Raw genomic sequence first — 25,000 nt, forward strand, 5'->3', positions numbered from 1 at the left:
TTATGATGCACCAATAGAAGGATTTAGTGCAAGACATGGGAGGCACCTCTCCACCGTTACAAGTGAGGCGATGGACCAGATTGCCTAGGGAAGTTGTTGAACGTCCATCGTTGGAGGTGTGCAAGAAGAGGTTGGCCAAGCATTGGTCAGGGATGATCTAGGTGTAGCTGTGCCTATTCCCTACAGTGGGTCTTTCCCGTGCTTCTAGGCTTTGCTGGTTGCCACATGGGACCAGGAGAGAATTTTTTTTCTCCTCCTGCTACCACATTTTACTCAGAAAAGTTGGATGTTAGTATAGCCAAGGCAGGAGATTTTCACTGGGCTCCTGCTGTGTCTTGTGCCAGCTAGAGGGTCCCCACCCAGGACCAGACCAATCACTATATTTGGGGGCAAGACGGATTTTTACCCCATGGTCAAATTGTTATGGATTGGGGGTGGGGGGATCTTTGGCTTTCCTCTGGGTGGGGGGTTGCTCTTTTGTTGGGATCTCTCGAACATATTTTAACAACCTTTACAGCAGCAAGATGCTGGGCTGCTGTGGTTCCCCTGCTTTGCCTGCAGCAGATTACAGTGTTATGTCTTGTCTTGTGTCGGGGTGACTGTAGTTTGGCTAAGAGGGTAGACACAGTACAGGACGGTTTGGATAGGGACAAGCCTGCCTCAGGCAGGGGCTGGATTAGATGACCTCTGGGAGATCTCTTCTAGCCCGACTTCTCTACAGTGCCATCATTGGTTTCAGAGAGGCGTAAGCTTTCATAGGTGACATCCGACTGCATCAGATGCTACGAATCTCTATCTTCTGCCTCTCTCTCTTGCACTCTCAGCAGACAAGATTTCCCTGCGATCCCCATTCGCCAAAACATTGGCTTCTCTCCTTTCAGTGATTCTCCAAAATCCACTCCTCTGGCCTTGCCCACAAGATGGTTTCATTCGGTGCCTCTCTTGGTACAGGAATGAAGCGAGCTGGCAGGATCTGTACCCTCCACAACCGAGTTCCTTGATGACTGCAACCTTTAACTTCCTCCATCCCATCCATCTATTGTTTGTTATTCTCACTCGTGGGTTTGAGTCTGAATTTAGCAGGAAACCTCATGATAGTTCTTTTACATGCTTTCTATAGCACTGAAGATACCTTTGCTTGCCATATAAATGAATCCCCTTCACAAGGAAATAAAATAGAAGGGGAAATAATAGAAACAGTTCCCGTTTTGTTGAAGCCGGCACCCAGCACTGAATTCTGTACCTGAGGAATTTATACTTAACATCCTTGCATTGTTACAGAATTGGCACATATTAAAAAAAAAAAAGATGAATAATTGAAGTGATATTCCTTATTCTAAAGCATCGCTGTATTGCTCTGAAGGTCTTTTTCTTAAGAGAGCAAATCATTCTTAGGGAAATTAAGATTTAATTTTGAATTCACCTGACCATCCTTTGAAAAACTTTCTTTTCATCTGCAGGTCCAGGGTTATAGGTTAACATTAACATTTAAATGGAGAGTAGCACTAATAGCTCTCAAAAGAGCTTGTCTCATCATGATTACCTTTTCAGAGAGACTTTTTTCAAATGAAAAAGCCCTCCTCTTGTTTTCCTTTCTCTGGTACTTTTCTCTCCCAAATAACTTGGGGGGGGGGGGGGGGGTTTAACCCCCCCCTCAAATATGTGTGTTCATAACTCCAACACTGTGTTCAGCCCACTGGACTTGGATGTTTTCTTCTGAAGCTTCCACTTTGAAGTCCCTGCTCTCCTTCCTGCTTGTCATCTTCTGTCCTGTCCATTCGTCTTTATTTGTTCATGAAGGTGTCTTCCTTTGACCCTTGAGCCACGTCCACCGTGCACATCCGTCATCTCCCATTTGTTATTTGTGCCATGACATTCCCGTGGGTCCCACTGCCTCCCCTGGGCTTTCAGCTGGGCTCCACGGTCCCTAAAGATCAAGGCAGAGTCCCCTTACCAAAATCTTATCAGCAGAGCACTGTCTCACCAAAGATCAGCTTTAGGCCCCATCCCACAGCCCTTAGAGGATTAGCTTAGTTGAATAGTCCTGTGAGTTGGAGGCTACTCAGGCAATCGGCGGCTGTACAATTGAGCCTTATATAGGCCAAGCAGATCCTATATGCTGTAGAGACAATCGAGGCTAGTTTTGCCACCTGCTACCAGCTCTTGAGGGCTTCCACTGTGGAGTCTCCTACGACTTAATTGTAGTCCTGAGATGTTCCTTCACTCCCCATCCTCACCTCCCACTAAAGAAATGAAGGCTGGAGAGGGGTTTTCCTTTGGTGTCGGTTGTCACCTCCAGCTTCTACCAGGAAGATAATTGCTTCCTTCCTCTCCTAAGAGCCGTTCCTGTTTTTTCTACTGGAATTCAGGAGCCATTAAGGGACTAAAACCCCTGTCCAAGGAGGCATGCTACACCCATTGCCACTCTTGCAGATGTTAGGGCTAACAGGGTGAGAGTTGCCCCAAGTCATCAGATTGAGCAAGAAGTTGGAGGTTTTCCTCAGGCTGATCGCAAGAGGCTTTGTGAGGCCAGGAGCTGTTGGCAGAGAAGATCTTGCAGAGATTGTAGCTGACTCGGTGATGCGCAGACAGCAGCTCTCAAGCCACTTGTGGGTCTTCAATTTAGGACCTGTGGCACTTTACAAAAGATGCTTTCCAAGTTGTCTGATCAGCGGGCAGGTCTTTCCTGGAGGCCTGAATAATGCTTCTACTTCTCCCAACTGTGGTGCAAGCTCTGCACAGTTACTGCTGCCAATGGAGCATGGGTGCCACAATTCACCCAGCAGCGTACTGTTGTGGCTCTTTGGTTAACGCTGCCCCTTCACGTGGCTTTCAAAGCAGTCGGGACTGGATCAGGAATTGCTCACAAACTTTGTGTCTGCATCACAGCAGCATCTGGGAGCCTCAGTGATGCCAGGTGCTGTGCAGGTGTGCGACACGGAAGATCTGCCTTGATGAGATCTGTGTCCACATGAATAGACCTTGCCCCAACAAGCTACTCTTCTGCTTTCAGTGCGTTTTTTCAGGTGCATGTGGATTTTCAGGGTCTGCTTCCAGCCCATTCTGTCCCAGGGGTCCGGGACAGAAGTTTCATAAAGTGGTTTGACCTAAATCAGTTAAGTCAGATACGACATTCAACCAGGTTTATCTTAAACCAGTTTCAGCCATTTTGAAACTAATTTATGTGCACTGAACTTCTGTTCTGTTAGAGGTTTAAACCAGTTTCCGATCACTTAAACCGGTTTATGTGCAACTTCTGTCCCTAGCCATAGAGGTTCATGCATCTCTCCTCTTGCTGCCACACCAGATAAACACCTTTGCATATACACAGTTACACTGAAGCTGATTGAAGGTTGGAGTGCTAGACTGGGTTTGAGGTTTTTTTTAAGGGGTGTTAATACTCAAATATCATTATTTATTAACCTGCTCATCAGATGATGGAAGAGGTGTTTGATAAATATTAATTTGTCTCAGTTTTAGACAGCAGTATTAAAAAGCAAAATGTTTGCAAAGTTCCATTGTGTGCAAAACACTTCTCCCTAACCTGTCTTCCTCCCTCTTCCCTCTCCATCCCCCGCTCCCTTCTGATAATCAAAAGAGCATTTATAATGGCAGGAACAAACACAGTTCTGAAAGTAAAATGAAGAGCCTAAATAAAAAATCACAGAACGAGAGGCTAATTCCACTCACTCTTTCATATTTCATTATTTGATAACATCAGACGATGAGTCCATCAGAATTGCTTGGGCAAAGGCAAACATGAGTGTGTCTGATCAATATTTATTAATACTTTCAAAGACAAGGGAGGAAAAAGTTGAGCGAATTCAATAATGGAGTGCATAATTATTCATGCAAATAGGGTTTGGCCAAAGGCAACACCATGCCAAAGAGGCAGGATTTGAATTGTGCCCAATTAAAAATGCATACCTTTCACTTTATTTGGTGGGAGATTTTTAATTAAAAAACAATCTGATGCTGCAAAAAGTGACAAGAGGAATCCAGAATCAGGTTAAGTGCAAAAATGCCACTGTGGGTTGTGCTGGATCTATGCAATTTGCAAACACTATAAAACCAGTTTTTCAGAGGACAGTTGTTGGATTTAACTGGGGTCTGGGAGGACTTGGAAGATTCGGTACGTGTGTTCCTAAGCAACAAAGCTGATGACCCAGCCTATCCATTGAGGTTTTTCCAGCACTTCCCGTTATAAAAACCTACTTTTCAGCTTCTTGTCACTGGACCAAATGTTAACCCTCTGGGTTGAAATTTTCCACATTGGCCATCTGCCTTGGGCTGAATGAATTAGCAGAGTTTCAGCCAGTGCAGTCTGTGCACTTCTGGGAATGAGAGCACAGGGAAATATTGTGTCTCTCTTGATTTAAGCCAGCCCCCTTGGCCAAGCTCTAGTGGCCCCAGTGTTTTGGAAATGGGGCTTGTAGTTTGGCACAGAAGAGTTTGTCATGTGAGGGATGCACCTTTCTGCTATATTTTATTATGGCATGTAAGTTCATTATGGGCCTTTACGGGGGTAGTCAAGCACTGGAACAAGATGCCTACGGAAGTTGTGGAACCTCCATCCTTGGAAATTTTGAAGAGCAGGTTAGACAGACACCTGGCTGTGATGGTTAACTCAGAGGTGATCCTGCCTTGAGTGAGGGGCTGGACTAGATGCCCTTGAGAAGTCACTTCAGCCCTACTTTCCTGCAATCCGTGTCTGAGCCAAATTTGGCAAATCCTGGAAGGGGATAAGTGTTTCTGAGCTTTTGCATACATGTGACTGAACCTTACTGCTCTTTTAACATAGGTTGGGCATGTCTACACATGCATTTACACTATGTCTACACGGGAAGGTGTTAAAGCACATTAACGCTGTGCATGGACTGACTTGGGACTAAATTTAGTCCCAAGTCAGTTCATACACACAGTGTTACTGCTCAGTAAAGCATTTACACGTGCGCTACTGCGCAGTAACTAATCGGGCGTAAATTTGATACCTGCATGGCACTAATTTGGCATAAGTCGCCATGTTTACTGTACAGTGCAGGTGTGCACATGTAGATGAGCTCCTGTACTATACAGTAATTTCAGTTACTGTGCAGTAAATGCGCCCTTTGAGTACCTACTGGTGTGCTTATTTGTTCAATTTCCATGCTGTTCTTCCCAACAAAGGCTAAAGGCAACTTACAGCAATAGAACAGAATAATTTATAGAACAGGAGAGTTGCAAGGGAACAAGAATATCAGTGGAAACCAAAGGTCCCACCTGTTAGCAGTATCTCAGCCTAACTTTGTTTCCTAAATGCCTGCCCAGATAAGAAATTCTTAAAACGCTTCTGAAAGCTGTCCAGGCTCAGGCTCTGGGGAGCTCAAGTAGGAGCAAGTTCCAGCCCTGCCAAGAACGACCTCCCATGCATTTTCATCAAATGGACCTGGTGCGCTTAACGGTGCTTGCAGCAGGTTGCATTCGGCTGACCTTAGGGATCATGGTGGGGTGTAAGGGAGAAGATTAGGTATACAGGACCCAGGCTGTTTAGGGCCATATATATCAAAACCAGCACCTTAAAATTGTGCCCCAAAAGCTACTGGGAGCCAGTGCACTGGAGTTATGTGCTCCTGGTGAACCCCCAGTGTTGGAAAGCAGGCTGCAGCATCCTGCACTGGCTGCAGCTGCTAGGTTCATTTTCAAGGGAAGCCCTGTGCAGACGGCATTGCAGTAGGCTGGCCTTGAGATTATGAAGGCATGGATATGGTGGCCAGACACAGGTCTGAAGGAAGGAGGCCGCAGCCTTCTCGTTAGATGGAGTTGGTGAAAGATGCTCCAACTTGTATCTGAATCTTAATGTTCTTTTAATGGTGCATATACAATAGGATTGGGTATTTGACCGGTCAAATAAAGTTTGGTCCCTTGACTGGTCAAGTATCGGTCAAAAATTGTAAAAAAATTGGCAATAGGGCCGAGTCATATACAGAACAAGTACAAATTTTCCATTAAGAAATGTGTTAAAAAACAAAAAAAAAATCATATTTCTGTCAAGAAAACGACAAAAAAAATTAGGGTCTTTTTTGGTAAAATTGGTATAATCTTTAACTGGTCAAAACAGTATGTCGTCACTTGACCAGTCAATTGACAGTGTTTGATTGGTCAATTGCCTGGCTGCCCAGCCCCAGTGTAATATAATATAAATACTGGTCTTTTCCAAATTACCCTATTGCTAGACCTATGGAATCCATATTCGAGCACCTAGGTAAGAGGCCTAATTTTCCAAAATACTGAACTTCATCAGCTCCCTTTCAAGTAAATAGCAGCAGCGGGACTCCAAGCGCTTTGGAGAAGCAAGCATGTGCATAGGTGCCCAACTGGATGAAATAATCTGTTTTTAGGTATCGTTTAAACCTAGGTCCTTTTAAGTATCCCAGATCCCTCGCACTGTGGGGTGATTTGACAAATGAAAGCCCTCAAGCAGAAAGATAAGACTTGGCTAAAGCCATAGAAGAAGCTGGAATTAAAATGTAGGAAGCCCGCGCCCCTGTGTTCACGTTTAGGCCTCTTGAAGCTACTCTGCCTGTGACCAGGGGTCCCGTTGTATCAGTTGCAAGTAGCCATGTAGGAGACAGCGTTGTCGCATCCCAGGTGCTATAAAAGGGGCTGGGCCCCATGCTGTGATATGAGGGTCTGTGATCTGCCACTGCTGTTGCATGCCTGGCACCCACTAATTGTGCTGTTTCAGTCTCATGCACCTACTCAGGGGAGCAGGCAGGTTTCAAGCAAAAAGTCCAGTGTATGGTGGAAAGGTGATTTAGAAGTGTAGGCCCATGCCAGTGACGTTATGATTTAAGCAGTATTTTCTTCTGTTTCAGGATCTTTATCCGTTGGTACTGGTGCTTTGTGCTTTTCATGGGATTACAGCTACAGGCAAGCAGATGTTGTAGCGATAGTTCTATGTCACGGCCTGTAAGAGGCAAAGTTAGGTTTGGACTTCAGGTATGCAGGTTGTAGCCATATAGATCTAGATGAAAAGGACTGCTAGTAGAGATGACATCTTTTATTAGACCAACAAGATTTTTGCAAAAAAATGGCTTTAATTGCAAGCTTTGGGACACAAACCCCCTTCATCAGGCATCGGAGAAAAGATTGTAAAAGTTCTCCTGATTAGACGTGAAAGTTCATATTTCATAGGATTTCACAGAGGAGTCAGTAATTGGAAAACTCCTCTGGGCAGTCAGTTCATAGCTGGTAAGGAGCGTCTCACCTCCTGTGAGGATCTGTGATGATGCAAATGACCTTGAAAGAAAGGCAGGAGCAGGATCTCCGGTTTCAGGTGGTCACAAGTGCTTCCTGCTTGGGAAAATATGAAGATTTTGTTTTAAAAAACTGGCTGAAATTTGATGTCTTCTATGTGTCAGGTATCCAGGTTGTAGCCATCTTGGTCGAGAGGAAAAGGCAGTCAGGACAAAAAGGTTTGGACTTCTGCTTTTTTGTATGGTAATGAGTAAATTGGACCCAAAGCCTCTTAGCTTCCCCCAGCAATGTATCATCAAACCTTCTGCAGCAGCCTTCTGCGCTAGGCCTTTTAAAGGGACCATTTCAGCCCTGCAAAATACCTTTCGCTGGGGGTAAGTAAATATTTTTGATCACTACGTGGAAAGTTATTGGGTTCAGTCAGCACCATCAACTTCATAGTTGGAGGGACTGTGACAACCACATATCTGCTAACGAGAGCAGAGTGATAAGATCTTGGGGTGCCAAATGTGAATTGGTGGCATTTCAGCTATTCTGGGACTCGGCATGCAGTCCCCAGAACTTGCTGTTGATGGGCAAGTGACATGATTAGGACAAGAAGAAAATGGGTTTTCTTTGAAATCAGTGGGAGAAAGAGAGGTGACTTGGACAGCGGATGGCAGATCAGACTCAACGAGGTGTGTGTAGGGGAAATACAATTAGGGTGCATGGGCACGGACAGATGTAACATTTACACTGGTAAAATCAGCAGTATGATGGTTTAAAAAATAATGGAGAAATCCTACAACCCCCCTAAATGGGTTTCCGCAATGCAGTGGTGAGTTATCCTTGAAATACCCTGAGAGTGATTTAACCCAGATTCAGTTGCATCAGTTCAGGTGCTGTCTGCCTGCATCCATCCTGATGTGCCATTTTGTTCAAGGCAGGCAGACTGTTACCCGCTCCATCAGAGCCCAGTGGAGAGGCACCGTACAAGCGATTTACTGTATACCCTACCCCAGGATAGTGCCGCGTGTGTCTCTCCTTGATTCTAGTGTAGTTCTTTATGGGTATACACAACTGAGGTAAGTTATACTGGCGTATTTTGTGCCTCTTCCTATGTCCTCTACCTTGTCTGGACTGCAGCCACTAGAAGTCGATATAAACACTTGACCCCGTGCCCGTCTGGCTGCTCTGACAAGCACATCTTCTTGACCAGGTACATGCTCTTATTTCTCAGAGCCAGCAAAGCCTCTGGGATTCTTTGGGGTGAACGACACTGAAGGATGCCTCATGCTTTAGTGTATTTTGGAGTGGCATGAGCAGGTTTCCTTTTCCTGACTCGTTTAGCCTCTGCTTCTGAGGGCAAGGGAGCTTTGTGGGAAAGGTAGTAAAACACGGGAACCGGCTACCCAGAGAAGTGTGGAGTCTCCATCCTTGGAGGTTTTTAAGACCCAGGTAGACAAAGCCTTGGCTGGGATGATGTATTTGGGGCTGGTCCTGCTTTGAGCAGGGGGTTGGACTAGATGCAACCACCTGGGGGTCTCATCCAACCCTCATTTTCTGCGATTCCAAGTGCTTCCAAACCCTCACTATGTGGGGGGCTCTGGACCACAGCCACTGTCTTAATGGTATTGCCTGGGCCTGAGACTCCTGGCAGCTTTCAGGAGAGCCTTCTTGATGAGCAGTGTTCTCCAAACCGCACAGATGGAGAAAGCGAGGGGCAAAGAGAAGTTCTGTGACATGTCCAAGGCTGCGCAAGGAGGCAGAGCGAAGCCCATTTGCCTCCTGCATCAGTCCCCAAGCACCACCCCTAGAAAGATAGCTGCAGGTCCACAGCGTTCAACCCAATGGGTTGTTCAAGAAACTTTTGTCCAAAGAAGGGGAAAACAAATAGAATTTAAAAAAAAACCCCAAAAACACAGCCAGTCACCTGCTGCAAATGGGATAAATTACAAGCGATTTTTACTGCTTCTCTCTGATTAGCTGGAGCGCAGAACTAAAATCCAGGCTCTGGTGCAGTCGAAATACATTCCCTGCTTTTAAGGTCTGATAATTAGCCCTCCACCTCATGCAGTATCATCCACCTTGCCAGGGTGCTGCTGTCCTCAGTGAAACCACTCCTGGCTTTAAGTGACATCCCTGGGCATTTATTCTTTCAGTGCATTCAATATTGATAAAAATGAACCGTGTCTGTGGCTGCTTAATTACCCCATCACCTTATACCTTCCTTAACTGATTAAAAGAGCCCCTGCTCTTGTCGGATAGAGAGAGAAGGGTTTTTGTCCTTATCCCGTTTTAAAATATTGGGCAAGCACGGTGATCTTAGCTGACTGTAGGGCCTGTAGCTCTTCTGGGCTGCAAATTAGCATTGGTTAGACAGGGTTAAAGTGAGCTCTGGGATCAGGGTGAGCTTTGATCCTGCTAACTGGTTGTGTAGTTGAACCTCATCTGTCCAGAAGATTTTGCCTGTGGATCAGATGGGATTCAGGAAGGCTGAATGAATGCAAGTTACGGGCTGGAGGTAACATCTGGCTGCCAGGAAGGGTTTTTCATTTAGTTCCCTGTGGTGCAGATGCATGGTTTAGCTGTAGACAGAGTAAAGAGTAGCAAGAATGGTGGGAATCAAGAGAGATGCTCTGCCATTTCTTTCTGACGCTGCCCACCTTGCCTTATCTTTAGATTATAGGAGGAAGAGGCAGGGACTGTCTTCTGGTTTGCACCGGGGAAGTCCAGGATCATGGTTGAGATTTTGAGGCATGACAAGCCAAATGAAAGTAATGATGCATGGCAGTGTGTTACAGTCCCAAGGAGTTCTGGGTGGGGGGCAACTTCCAGGTCACGCTAACTTTGTGTTTCTCTGCTTGCCTTCCAGGCAGTACTACGAGATGCTGTACAACACGGCCGATGAGCTCTTGAACCTTGTGGTGGATCAAGGGGTGAAGTACACGGAGCTGGAGTACATATATGCCTTGAGCTTGCTCCACCGCAGCCAGACTGGCGTCGGGGACCAGACTACCCAGAACATGAGGCTGCAACGTCTGAAAGAGATCATCTGCGAGCAGGCTGCCATCAAGCAGGCTACTAAGGACAAGAAGATCACTACAGTGTAACACGAGGCAGCAGGGGCCATATTGCTTTTCCAAAGCAAAACCTGCTGTGTAGTTGATAGAGGAGTGATCCAAGGTGTATTGCAGGCAGTGTTCACTGCACAAGTAGCAGGGGGAAATGCAGTCTGATATTTGGGCTAAGGATATTTTGGGGTGGTTTTTTCTTTTTTTACATTTAATCGTGCAAGGCTTCCCTACTGTATTATCCTGAGAGCATTTACACTGGTCTCCCTTCAGCATGGGGAACTTGGCAGAGTTTAACTCCCTGGGTAGGGGGTGTGGTTATGCACATTTATACCAGGCTGTCTCTATTAAACTATTGCTGCTGGACTTTGAGCTCTGATTGAAGGAGCCAGCCAGGGGAGGGAATTTGCTCTTTGCTAGTCGGCAACTGTAGAAATGGAGATGTCACGAATATTAACTGGCACCACGACCCTCTCCTTTGAGAGCTGGATGGCCTTGAAGTGGTCCCACGGATCTCGCTGCATGGGAAGCCCGTTTGAGTTGTCACACCTATTACTCTTCTCTCCAGTGATATGTAGGCACATTGCTTTCTGCTCTTCCCATTGCAAAGAGAACTTGTTGCCAGTTCGTGACTTGATGGATCTTGGCTTTTATCTCGAATGGTGCTGAGCCAATGTCATTAGCGGCAACACACTGAGCCATCATTTTCAGTTTCTCGTCTTCTGACACCTCAGAGCCATGAATCATCCTGGCTGGGGGGTGGGGAATGGTGAAAGCAAGAGGAAAACACATTCTTAACCCAGTAGCAGTCAGGGCAGTTTCAGAGATGTAATGCTCTTTGTCCAAAGTTATTATTTGAGCCTTTTTTTTTACCAGATTAAAAGATGCCTCCTGATCCTGTAAGAGGCACAAAAAGAGATGCATGGACTTATTCCACTCTACAGTAATGCACAGCAAGAGAAGAAGCACATAAGTTCAGGGTATCTTCCAGGCTGAAATGGGTTGCTGAACATCCAACTCACCACCGAGCAACCCTCGTTGCCCTTCTTGCTTCTGCCATTCATTGCTCCCGCCTACGTGGTAAGAGGATCTGTGGCTGATATGTTTATTCTGCCCTTTAATGGGAAGTCCACACTACCCTCATCTTTTCAAAAGGGAAACAGCCAGCCTGCGTTTGGTGTCATGTCCTGAGACATGTTCTCTTTGTCCTTGCAAAGCTGCTTGTGCAGATTCAGTCTTGAAACAACTGGAAAAAATAAAAGGATGTTTTAAGAATCCTTAAACTGTTGTGATTTTTAATTATTATTCTTTTACACCTGCCTATTGCCCAAAGGTCTTCAGGCATATGCTGTTAAAGTGATGACAGCATAACAGTCTTATGTGAGAAGTATTATCAACATTTTACAGATGAGAAAAGCACAGAGGCACAGGGTGATGTGGGTTTGCGAAGGTCAGCTGTTGCAATAGATCCAGGTGTAGAAACCAGGACTCCTGATGGTACGATCCCTCCTCTCATTACAGAATCACAGTAGGACAAAGAGACAGACAATTAAATTATTGGAAAGCATATTAAAGCTAGCACAAGAAAGTCATTTTTCACATTGCCACAGGATGTTGTGGAGGCTGATGATTTGACCAGGTTCAAAGGGGACAGGGCAAAATTACAGAACGGGTTCATCAGTGGGTATTAAAGAAGATGGCGAAGGGGTGTCATCTCCAAATAAGGGCTTTTAGGCCTTTGAATGCTGGAAACTGTAAGGGGGAAAGGTGCAGGAAACAGATGAGTCTGGTTAGGCCTTGTTTTTATGTGCTTTTCCCCATGGCATCCGCTCTCCACTATTGTGAGAAGCAGGGTGCTGGGCTAGACAGGTATGAAGACTGACCCAAAACAGCATCTCTAATATTCACAAAGTGTCTTTCCGATTTCCTCATAGCTTTAGGTTTTTGCCAAAGGATTCAGTGGGAAATGTTGCTGAACTATGACGCTAGGGTTGAGTCCAAGCTGGTACTTTCAGGCTTTGAAGGAGGATGGTGAAACCTCCTCAGCATCCTCTAACTGTCCACGTGTCCCTTTATTAATCCACATTAATGGGCTTTCATGCCCCATTTGGAAAAGCAGATTTTATATTTTTATGGGACACGGGTTCCCTGGCAGTGGTACAGCTGTTGTGGAGCCTTTTAGACATGCCTGCATGTCCAAAACCTGGAGATGCTAGCATCAGGGAAGGCCTGTTCATTAGTTTCATTGTAATTACTGCTCTGAATGTTGCTTGTGGTTAAGGGTGCCCAACACTGGGGTGATCTGACCCCAGCTGACTTCCTGCCCCTGGGGCAGGGGGCTGGACCCAATGATCTCGCAAGGTCCCTTCCAGCTGCAATGTCTGTGAAACCTATGAAACACTGTAAGGTCCTGATTTGTGTTGCTTATCTCGTGGCTGAACTTTGATCATTTGAACTACATCTTTGCAGGCTGAGGGCATGCTGCGTGCTGAATTGTTTTAGTTTCTGTTCAGCTACGAAGCGTTAGCTGTTTTTCACAACAAGGTTAGCGGCAAACGCATCATGCGACTCTATTAAGAGAGCTCTTATGTTTGGTTCATTAATAAACTTGATGGCTTCATCCTCTAGAAGAATGGTTTGAAGCTTAGCTAGGGTATCAGCTTGTGGCTAGGGATGTACCTTTTGCTGACCCCGTAAAGGTTCACCCAAATGAGCCCAAGTTACAAGCCTTTAAAACTGAGAAGCAACCTTGGGTTGAAAAAATAGGATTGCTGAAAAGATGTCTGTCCATCCATTGAATGAAAGGAAGAAAAAGAAAAGTGAATAACACCCCATTCACTGATGGAGGCATGTGATTAAAGACCGTATAATACCAAAAATGCACGGGAAGACTGAAGGAATTCACACGCCAACTGCAGATGCTTCTTCAGCCTGCCGAAGGGTATTTGTACCCAGAAGCTTGTTATGAAGAATTTTTCCAACTATTTGAGTTGGTCTAATAAAAGATACCTTGTCTGCCTCTGTCCTTAGACCCACATGGCTACAACCTACACCCCCGAGAAGGCTGAATCTTCTTTTAACATACAGGACAGTGTAGAGATGCATGTTATAAACTAAATCATAAGCTTTCGTGGGGCTGAACTCATTTCAATCAGATGCTGTCAGATGCGCTTAACATGGATACAGTTACGGACATCGGATGCCATTCACCCCTACAGAGAGGGCAAGTTCAAGGCTAAATTTATTAATAGTACCTAGAGCATACAAATATGCAAACAAAGGTCCTGCCTTTACCTTACCTTCTAAATGGTGACCGTTTGTGGAGTCTTTGGAGAAGTCTAATCTATAGCTAATGAAACACTATCGTTCAGTCCTGGCATTTGTATACCGCCTGTCACTGTAATGTCCAAGCATGTTACAATCAATAATAGGGCTTATTCTTGCACGGTCTGTGGGGTACCAGGTTGGGAACTGAGGACCAGGACAGATTAAAAAACTTGTCGCAAGGTCATACAATAGCCTGTCTATGAGCTGGGAATCAAGCCCAGGCATCCGGAACTAGATTACAAGGTCTTTTCTTCTAGGCCATCCTTCCTCCCCTTGATGTGGCATGTTTTCTGTAGGCACGTTTCTTGTGCTGGTTGCAGCAAACCTCTGGCAAATGCTAATGACCCTCTGAGAGAGAAAAGACCTTCCATCTGTCTGATAAAAGCTTCTCGACTTTCCAGTCATGTCTGCATGCAGCACCCTTTCCCTGAAGGAAAGTGTCTCAACTCATTCTTGCCTTGACAACATAACCCAACTTGATGGGAGCATTGGCAAGGCAGGTGGGGTACAATGTTGGTGTAACGCGTATGTTCTGTGTTCTCCTATGCGTGGGCATGAGATGCATCCTAATGAGCACACTCCAGAGGAAAACTGTTTCTTATTCTTCAACAAGAGGTTGGAAAAGGACTTCTTGGGTCATGTGCGTCTGGGCCCTTCTGTGATGCGTGAGTAGCTTTGAACTTGAAGTCCTGCGCTGTTCCAAGGTGAAGGCAACCCAGATATTTTTGCGCTCATTATCTTCATTCCAAGCTGGTATAAAAGGGTTCGTGTTTGGCTTCTTTATTCCTTGGAACAATTTTAATAATCTGAAACTGCCTCGTCTTTATGATTCCAGGTGACCTCAGACATGTTGTCTTCCCATTGAGGTGATCTCAATGTTGTCCACCCACTGAGCATCTGTGCTGGCTGGGGCTGGGGCTGGGCCAGGGCGGTTGACAGCAGGGACACTTCACATCGGAGACTCGTGTTTTACCCCTAAGTGAGTTCTTTAGAAGAATCTCTTCCGAGCTGCCCCCTCGCATCTCCCACCGCGTCTCGACGAGCTGTGACTATAACAGTTGCTCTGGTTCTTCTCTCTCTGTGCGGTGGCCTGAGACAATGCAATGAAATGGCTGAGTTGAATGTTTCAGGAGCCTCACTTCAAAAACTGAAAGTGAAAAATGCAGGATTTTGAGTGATTTCCCAGATGTGTGGTGCAGGTGGTGGCAAGATAAGATTCGCAGCTAATTTACTTCACTAGCATCTCTCCACTCAGGACTTTGAACTTTCTAGTCCCGCCGCGTCTCTCTGGAGGAAGGTCTCTAACCACTGGATCCCATTACTGTGGGTGGGCAAGCGCCACATGATCCCCAGTTACTGGTGGGGGGTGGGACCTGGACGGAGCTCGAGGGGTACCTCACCCTCCCATCTGCTGTCTCCATCCTCCACCGCCTGCTGCACACCCTGAACCTTCCCAGCAGCCGCTCGAGCTCCACTAGGGAGAAGGGCAGAGCAACAGCCAGAGCTTTGCTGCTGGGGAATGTCACTTCCTTTCTTGGCCACTTAACATGCATGTCATTGGCAAAAAAAAAAAGGAGATGATATCTATCCCCTAGCAGCTGTGAACCTCCTGTCCTTGCCCCTGCCCAGGACACAGAACTGGCTTGTTGCATCTGTGAAAGGCCAGTGTCATTTTCCCTGTTTTTATATGGCCAGACTGAGGCAGGGAGAGTTTAAGTGATTTGCCCAGTGCCACAGAAGAAGAGCAGTAGCAGAGTTGGAAGCCCAGGCATGTTAACTGCAAACCCTGGGATCTAGCTTCTAGTTGGCAATACCACAGCTCAGGCTTTTTTTTTTTTTTCTGCCCCCTAAGAAGACATCATCAGAAATGACCCTTGGTGGACTGTTCGTAAAAGTTTAATGAAGATCACAAAGATCTCGCTCTCTCTTAGGATCAAACTCTTTGCCTCTCAAATGTGTTCTGCGTGTGTACCGGAAGGCAGAGTGGCCCATCACTCCCACTGCCTTGCACAGGACGTCTGAACATGGTGCCCCGGCAGCCAACACCTGTGTGCAGTAACGTTTCCACTGCAGAACCAGCAGCGCGCAAAAGTCTGTCTTGATATCACATACTGCACACGTGCTCCCAAGTGAATCACCGGTCAACAGCAATACAGCCAGGGCAGTATGAGCAACTTGGAACGATCTTGGCCTCGATTCTCCGGTCTATAAAATCATAGAAAATGAGGGTTGAAGGGACCACAGGAGGTCACATCTAGTCCAACCCCCTGCTCAAAGCAGGACTATCCCCAACTACAATATCTCAGCCAAGGCTTGTCAAGTCGGGCTCTAGGTAACCTGTTCCAGTCCTTCACCACCCTCCTAGTGGGAGAATTTTTCCTAATATCCAACCTAAAATTCCCTTGCTGCAGCTTGAGCCCATCGCTTCTTGTTCTGCCGTCTGCCTCCACTGAGAGCAGTCCAGCTCCGTCCTCTTTTAACCCCCCTGCAGGTAGTGAAGGTGGAAAAAGAGTCATCTCAGTCCATTGCCTAATTGATGGCTATGCATGTTGCTAAAACCAGCTCTTCAGGTGTGTTCCCTTGTTGGGGTTTACAGCAAAATGCTACCGGCTGGGCCGAACTCTCCTAAAATGGGTCTCTGTAGAGGTCTTATCTCCTTCCATGCGGAACCAAAGCCACAATAGCAACTCCAGAAGCAGGTCAGATTGGCTTAACACAGGCAGGACACTGGTGAGGGCTGTTTTGATCAACCAACATCTCTTCTATACGTAAAGGAAGCAGTCTAACATCCTCTATCTACTGCTGCCTTGAGCAGGGGTTGGACTTGGATGACCTCTTAAAGTCCTTTCCAGACCTGCTGTTGTGTGATGCAGGACCATTTTATGAAACCCCAGATAATAGCCCCCTCCAGGTTTTGCCCTCGGAAGTCTACCCTGTCTGCCACAAGACAAACAAAGGAATGGCCACTTGTGAACCAAGTCTCAAGATTATATTTTGTAATGCAGCACGAGCCACTGTCAGCTCCGTCTGTATTTAGAGCATAACTGTACGTAGACGTGGGGCTTCGGTTCTTAAACAGGCAAGAAAATACTCCTCCAACCTAGTGAGTGCAATATTTTCACAGGGGTTATAAAAGTTCATGGGGGCTGCACAATTTCCTTTTTACAGCATCATAATTTTTACTGGGTTTTAATTATTGCATTATTTCAAAGCCCGTGCCAGGCAGAGAGCTGTCAGAGGAAGGTAATCGCTCACATGTTTCCAGGTTCATGTCTTAGCAGGCAGCCTCCTAAGTCTCCTTTGATTAAGTTTGAAATAACCCAGTCTGTTTCCTAATGAAGATTGAACTACAGGCCCCCTGGGAAACAGAGGTGGCTGCCCCTGTCTCTTCTGCTCCCCCACACGTGATGGATACCTCTGCTCGGGGAATGCAACCTGTGAAAAGACACTTTGGGGCCACAACACCCCTCTCTTGCTTTTTATTGTCTTCTATTTTGTGTTACTCTCCCAAGTCATAGAGAAGTAGGGCTGGAAGGGGCTACCAGAGGGCATCTAATCCAGTGCGTCCCAACCTGCAGGTCACAAGCAAGTCCCAGGAAAATGCAGCAAAGCGCAGGTTTCCCTTTGCAGGCAGGCTGCTTGGGGCAATTGGAGGCAGTGGGTGCACATGCACGTGGCCAGCACACAGCCAGGCAGGGTTGTGGCAGCAGCCCCAGCAGCTGGATGCAGGTAAGTGTATGGGGGGTGGGGGTTGGAGGGCCAGGGCTTGGTGAGTGGGTGTGTGGAGGGGGTGGGTGCCTGTTGGTACTGGTGGAAGGTGGATGGGTGCTAAGGCTGCATCAGGGCCGGAGGAAAAGGAGCCTGCCCCTCCAGTGGGGGCTGCAGCGGCACTGGGGCCAATGCCTGTACTCATGGGGGGGTGGCAATCGGGAGATGCTACAGTGAAGGAGATGCAGCCCAGGGCATGGGAGGTGCCACAGGCCTTCCCTGCAACCCTGCCAGCGGCCAGACTCACTCTGCTGCCGCCAGCATGAGCCAGAGCCACTGCAGCCACTGTGGTCTGGCCTGAGCGGGATGGTGGCAGGCCTGGCGGGGCAGGGGGTTGCGGGTTGGGAGTGAGGGGCACCAGCATGGTCCAGCGGGGCAGGGAACTGTGACTTGGGAGTGAGGGCATCAGCAAGGGTCCTGTGGGCCAGGACTGGTTATTGATGTTTGCAAATGGGTCTTGGTACAAAATAGGGTGAAAACCACCCCTGCTTGAGCCAGGGTCATCCCTATCCAAACTGTCCTGTACAACCATAACCTAAACTCTACATGAGACTACCCTGGACCCTGACATCAAATAGACCTGATGCCCAAACCTGTCGCAGGTAAAGCAGGGGAACCACGGCAGCCGGTATCCTGCCCCTCTGAAGTCAATATATGGTCAAGAGGTCCCGGGTACGGGGGCAAGCCCCCCCGCTATAGAGGAAGGCAACCCCCCACCGCCAGTCATAAATACAATATTCTTGCTAACAAGGGAGGGAGCAACAAAGACACAGGGCTTTCAACCAGCGTGTAGGCAGGAAGATCGCATGCCATTTTTATGATTAAACCTGGTTCTAGATGGTCCTTGTGCAGTTGGTTTCTGGGGGGTTCACCGGCCATTTTATGCCTAGAAAAACTGAGGCATGAGGACAGTTGTGTGACCGATGCACAATCTCATGACAAATCAATGTCCAAGCTGAGCCCATGTTGGGAAGGTGAAATGCTGCTCGTATTTCTTAGACTCCCGTCCCTCCCAGGAGACACCGGGGAGGATCCTGCTTTTCTTTCATTCCCAGGAGCTCTGGTTTTCCCTTTCCCTCGCCGCCTCTGGAGGCCCCTTTGAACTCAGGCATTTTATTGTATTCTCCGTGACTTCCCTTTGTTGATTGTATCTAACAGACCGAGCTGGGGGGGAGACTGAGATCAGGTAGCTGTTGCCAGCATATAATCATTAAATTTGCTTTTGGATGACCTATGTGAAATTCATCAGCAGCAATTTGTTGGGACGCTCGTTGCATCAGTGTTCATTATTTACTCTGCTAGGCTCAGGCACAGCAGCAATCAGTGGGGAAAATTGGACTGTTAGGGCCTTGGACTTCAGTGTTTGCAATTTCCTCCACTGAGCTGCAGCATGAAATACATTTGGCACAGACAAATTGCTCCCTCCATTACGGCTCTGTATGAGCTCAGCTTGGCCGTTCTTTGGCACCCAGGGCATCATTGCGCTTCTGATAATGAGCGCGAGGCAAAAGCAGCCCAGAAATTTATGAGAGAGTGGTCTGCATCCTGACCCCAGTGCTGGGCATCTCTGGAAAGCGGGGATGGGTTCAGGTAAGTCTGTTTTTCCTTTTGCCTTGTCTTCCCCTTGCAAAAGGCTGTAAGTTACTTCTGTCTCCAGCTGCAGCCCCGGGTGCTCCCCTGATCTCAGGTTCTCTGGACTGATCCTCTTCCCCTGCCTGATCTGCCGCTCTGCTTTCTGCCCTATCCGCCCCCATGCTGCCTGTTCCTCCTGGACCTGCCATGGGCCACAGGGTGATTGTGGTATACGTGCCACAGGTTCGCCACCCCAGTCCTACAAATGTGGGGGTTTTGCCTCTCACTAGCATGGGGCACTGTCCTTTTCCCGTATCCTCTGAGCCTATACTAATTCCTTCCTCGTTATCGCAGTGATGGGGTATTGGCAGTGCCCTCTTCTCCCCTGCTGTGACCTGTGGCAAGTTTTTGGATGCAACTCACATTCCCGGGCCTGTCTAGGAATGTGGATGAGGGCAAATTTGTTTTGAAGGGAAGAAATGAGATTTATTTGGTAAAGAGTTGCCTGTGAATGCAGAGGGCTGGACGTGATGGTCCAGGGGGTCTCTTTTGAGCCTGTGTTCCTATGTCGGCTCTACCCCGAATTGCAGCTGGTTAAAAGGAGGCCATCTTTGCCCTGCTTCCATCTGTGCTCAGCGAGATTCAATGGAGCAAAGACCAGCTGCTGGACCTATGCATAGCAGTGGGGAGTCTCAAGCAGGAGCCTTGCTCACAGCAATGCAAGGGGAGCAGTGAGAATTGGGGAGGCATCTCCCCCTCCACTGGGACCGGACTTTGTCAAGCTCCAAGTCCATGACTAAGGAGCTTTGCAGTTGAATAGAAAATCCGTGATGGCCCTACAAGCAGGCCGAGCCCCAGTCCAGAGCCCTCCATCCCATGCAGTAAATATAGTAAATGTAGTTACTCAAATCCAAGATGAGTAAATCATTCGACATGGGGTAAAAATCCCCTCCTCTTGATTTGCATGCAAGAAGGGGGGGCAAATGGCTTCTGTGGTTCTGACTCTGGCCCTAACTTGGGCTTGGGGTCAGAGTTGAAGGGAGGGGGAAGAAGCTGCAGAAATGCATGTGTGGGGACAGAGGCTTGAGGGGGCAGAGATGGAGGGGGGCACAAGTGGCAAAGGCCACAACACCCCAGGGGGAAGGCAGCGGGGGGGCAAGTGTAGAGGGGTAAGGGGCAGGGTTCAGGCCACTTGCTCCCCTCCCCTGCTGCCTTTCCCTCTCTGCTGCTGTAGCAGTAGGGGGGACCAATTTAAGACAACCCTCCAATAATTATCTTCTATACCTGGAACATTACAAACCAATTTATATAAGATCTGTATAGAGACTGTAATTATTGGGGGCGGTCTTAAATTCAAAGTCATCTTGGATTCATGTAAATGCAGTACTTGTGGAAGCTATGGGAGGCCAGCTGAGACTCTGAGCTAGGCCTAGCCACTGTGCTGAAGTCTCAGGTCCTCTGCGCACGCGTTCTTTCCTTGCAAATACTTGACATATAGATGGAAAATGGGTGGGATTTTGGAGAAGTGGTTTCTTTCACACCCTTTGGACTTCGTTCCTGCTCCTACACTTAGATGACTTGCAGTGTCTCAGGTTCTCCCGTGGTTCCCTGTCCGACTCCATATGGCCTCCCCCGAGCTTCGAGGTAGATCACTGAGTCTTGCAGAGGGCAGCTCAGGGGTTCTGCACTTGCTGAGTGCTTTCAAAGCATTAAGGCTCCCCATAAATCTGCTCTGCAAGTGGCACCTATTTGAGAGCTGATTGTTTTTATAATTGAATTGTAAATCAATGCATTTAAGAACGGTGTTTGCTGTGAACGCGCTGGGTATGAAATGCTCCCTCCATTGATATTCAGATGGTTTTATTCGGATAATAACCGCTGATTTAAAATTTCAATTCCAGGTGTTTGCGACTGGCCCAGTGTTCTGGTTCGGAGTCAGAGAGACGTTCAGGTATCGTTTGCACGCCAGCTGAGAGTGGACCAAACCAGCCCAAAAATGAGGCCGTGGCTTTGTGGAACAGCCTGGGGGAAGCCAGTTGCAGCCCACGCTCTACACAAGTCCATTGACATGAGCTCTGAGTGCTACATGCGCCTATGCTTTATCTGCAGCAGGCCGGATTTCACCTGCTGACCTCTTCTGTGCAGAAATGAAGGGCTCCAGGCTGCTTTTCACCACTGCCAAACACCCCACGGTGGATGCATTGCACCTGGTTTTCTAGAGCAAGAGGCCAGGACACAGGGCTGCTTGCCCAGGAGACCTGGCAGAAGCTGCAGCTGCTGTCGCCCTGGCAGTCATGCCCACAGTGCAGCTGGCTTTCCACTCTTTCTGTAGCATCTTAGAGCAACAGTAGCCTGCCTGATCCCATGTCCCTTGGCTTTACCAAGGCCCTATTATTCAAAAGGTCTCAAAGAAAGCATATTCCAAAGCAGAGAAGTCAATCTTGAGTCACTGGGGTCTTTCCCTGATGTACCAGGCTTAACCTGCCCCAGGAAGTTGACTTCTCACCTATGTGTGGGGGCCAGTGATTGTCACTCAGTCTAGCCAGAGCGACAGGCCGTTTTCTGAGCCAGTTTATGGCAATTCCTATGGAAAATCAGGGCATGTCTTATACCAGGGTTCCCTTTGGAGATGATGTTTGTAAAGGGCCGCAAATGGTTTAGAGCTGTTTCACTATAATCCATTGATCATCTAAATAATTGTAAATCCATTGTTTAAGCATCTGATGGTGAGTTAATAGGGTGCATGCTTGCAACCACCTGTGGCATCTGTTTGCCACCATTTATAACGCAGACCGCTATGTGTTTGCCAAGTATTTCTGAGCTATTTGTGAGTACAAAATTCACAGAAAGTCTGCATTGGAAATGACCCTCTCTCCTAAACCTTTCAACTGGTCCCAGCAGCCAGGGGGTGGTGCCGGGCTGAAATGAATTCTCTTGCTCTTCCAGTCAGACCCTGGGCCTTGCCTTTCCTCTGTGCTCAGCGTCACCTCTTCTTCAATGACAAGATGCTTAAAAGCCAGGGTGTGACCTCTTTCTTGGACAGCTGCACACCTGGTAAGAGCCTTTGTGAATCCCTTCTCTCCCATCCCATGTCTGTGCTGCATTGAAAGGCACACGTTACTGCACAAACATCTGCTAGTGTGACACAAGGGTGAAGGCGTTACCCACCCCTCTCTATGTCCTGTCCACAAAAATGCTCATTATACCCGTTGCACACTGGCACCTTCCTTTCTTTAGTGCAAGCTTTATGGGGCTCAAGCTTCCTGCCCTGCAAGCTGCCAGTTCAAACTCTGCCGCTGGCCAACACAAGGGAGATCATTGCACTGGCTGGACCATCACAGCTCCAGCACATCAGAGTTCACTGCCAAACGGCCATAGCAGAAGTGTCGACGTTGCCAGAGTCTAATGAATCTGCAAATTCTGCTAATTACCCGTCATCAACAATCACAGACAGGACATGAGAAGGAAAAGAAGAATTGCACTGGCTTGGGCGTGTAGCAAATACTGCTCCATCTGCGGGCAGAGGGCTCTTATCAACAGGTGATAGGATCCACCGGCAGCTTCAAGCTGCATCTCTTTATAGGGAGGCAATCAGAGAAACCGTTCTGCGGGGAAGGGAGGCCTGTTTTAACTTTCCCTGTTGAGCGTCGCTGCGCTGGCCCCCGGTTCCGATTGCCCTCCTTGGCTTCAGCACCAGTGATTTATTGCTGCTCGGCACACCTGGTTTTCTCCTTTTTTGCACGAAGAACAGGACCTTGCCAAAACGAGCTATTAATAACCGAGCCCACGTCACCAAGATGTAGCTCATTAATCATTTAGAAGCGAAGCCTGTGAATTAGGTGAGCTATAAAAGTCCCTCATCTGCATGATTAGCTCTTACCCAGCTGATTACAAAAGAAAGACAGTCATTGAGCAGAGCCTTTTTTTTTTTCTTTAACAGCTCTCTTTAAATGGGAATAAATTACCCAGAAAGCGATGGGACCTCCCAGGCAACCCCCCTCCTCCCTTCTAAGGTTAGTCGCAAGCAAACATGGGGGAAAAATGCACTTCCAAGAAGACCATGAAAGGTCTGTGTGCAAATCCTCCCATGTAGTAACTTGGTACAATTGCAGTGTCTTTACATCTCTTTACTTTCTGGAGTTACTTCTGTGCTGTCCCTTAGTGAAGCCCAAATGTACCCCTGGGAAGTCTTATGGCAAACGCTGGCCCTGTTTTCAGATGACTACATAGAATTATATCTCTGGCCTTTGCCTTTAGGAGTTACCAGTCGTGATGCCCAGGAGCTGGGGTTGTGGAAAACATTTGTGAATGTTTGTAGCTTTAGGTAAGGAAGAGGTGGTAGGTGAGATCAGAGCCATGCCAATGGCCACGATGGGACTGGGTGAAGTCTTGCTGCAGGTTTCCATGTTGTATCACCTCTGTGGCTTCGCTTACCTTTAAGCCTTTGAGTTCTACATCAAGCTGGCTTTTTCTATCCCATGCACCTTCAGTCTTTCCCTATTTCTTGTCCTCTGCAATCTTGTACCTACTTCTCTTCGTGGCTTCCTTTTCTAGATGGGTCAAATCATCTCCGCCACCTTTCCGAGACCTCCTGTAGTCTGCCTTAGGTGACATACTCCATTATTAAATATGAGCCACACAGTCCCTCTACTGATGGATATGGACTCAAGAACTGGTTACTTTATGGCACAGTTGGACCCTGAAATTTTGACAAAGTCAAATGCCTCAGACCAGGAGAACTGTTAGTGCCTGCCAATGATGGCAGAGTACCTGGGGCTGCAAAACACCTTCACCCTGCAGGCCAGGAAGAGGAGGACTAATATGCATCTTAACGTGCACTGCAACAAGCTGGAGGGCCCCAAGCACAAACTCTACAGGCAAACAGGTGCCTGATGCTCCATCCAGCCAAAACTGCCCACCTGCACCATGCACCTCCAGCAGTGCACAGGATGCCTTCTTGCCTGATGTGGGACCAGCATGAATGGCAATCAGTCTTCCACTGGAATGAAAGCCTGTTGCAATGTTAGTAGAGAGCAGTCAGTGAGAGATGTCTCACTATTATTAAGACGTGCTTAATTACTGCTGACTCCTGCACCTGATGACATCAAAGGCGTCTGCAGAAGCGTCAGCGCTGCGGCTTCGTGCAGCTGATGTTGTTCTGATTGGTTCTGTCCCCACTAGCACATCCAGCAGCCGTCAGTGCTAATTTTATCGAATAGCATCAGCCAGCTTGTCTCCACAGCACAGTGCAGGTCTCCCAATCAGAGCACTCAAAAGGCTGTGGGGGGAGAAAGGAGCAGATGCAGCTTATTGGAGAGTTGGCATGTTGCAATGAAGGAGAAGCAAGGGGTTGGGGTGAATATCGTGAACTCTGGGGGACGCGAGTCAGGGAAGTACTAGACAAGGGCATGGAGCTGACGTTGGAGTCACTGGAGGGCAGAGGGAGGCAGTACAGCAAGTCAGTGGACAGGGGAGAGGGAAAGGAAATGAGTTTGTGCAATGGGAGTTAGACTGGGATATGGGAGGTTTGGACCAATTCCCGGCCCCCTTATCTGACTTTGAGCAAAGCGCTGAAATGCTCTGTCTCTCAGCTTACCAGCTCTTAAAAGGGGCACATCCCAGTCATTCAAAGGTGTCTCATGTCGGGGGGGGTGGGAAACCCAGTCTGATGCTATGTGATGGGTGTAGGGAACTGTACCTTTACGAGAGCCAACTACACACCCTTGTGCTACAAGAGGCCAATCAGCTGGGCACAGAAGTAAACCAAACTCTGCCAGGCTCCTGGACTCTGAGTGATTTCTGAACAATAGAGGGTGGGGAGGCAGACAACTCCACAGACGGACAGGAATGCGGAGTAGTGGAGGGAGCGGTGTTGCAAACACATGTCAAATAATTCTGCCTTCCAAAAAGGATGAAATAACTGGCTGACTAGGTGATATGTGGAAATAGAGATTTAGATTTCATAGATTTCATAGACATCAGGGCTGGAAGGGACCTCGGGAGATCATCGAGTCCAGCCCCCTGCCCAAAGGGCAGGAAGTCAG

General features: G+C 47.7%; 1 protein-coding gene across 2 annotated transcripts in view; it reads left to right on the plus strand.

Moving 5' to 3' along the window:
- EXOC4 (exocyst complex component 4) overlaps positions 1–11,572 on the plus strand; it is a 568,367-nt gene extending 556,795 nt beyond the window's left edge. For both annotated transcript variants that reach the window (XM_019543773.1, XM_019543775.1), the window contains exon 18: positions 10,091–11,572. In XM_019543773.1, coding sequence (XP_019399318.1) covers positions 10,091–10,328 — 238 coding nt within the window. In that variant the 3' untranslated portion in view covers positions 10,329–11,572. The remainder of the gene's footprint in view (positions 1–10,090) is intronic.
- Positions 11,573–25,000: the final 13,428 nt, after the last annotated feature.

This window comes from Crocodylus porosus, unplaced genomic scaffold (genome assembly GCF_001723895.1).
Source record: "Crocodylus porosus isolate Cpor-Errol unplaced genomic scaffold, CroPor_comp1, whole genome shotgun sequence".
Classification (NCBI taxonomy): domain Eukaryota; kingdom Metazoa; phylum Chordata; order Crocodylia; family Crocodylidae; genus Crocodylus; species Crocodylus porosus.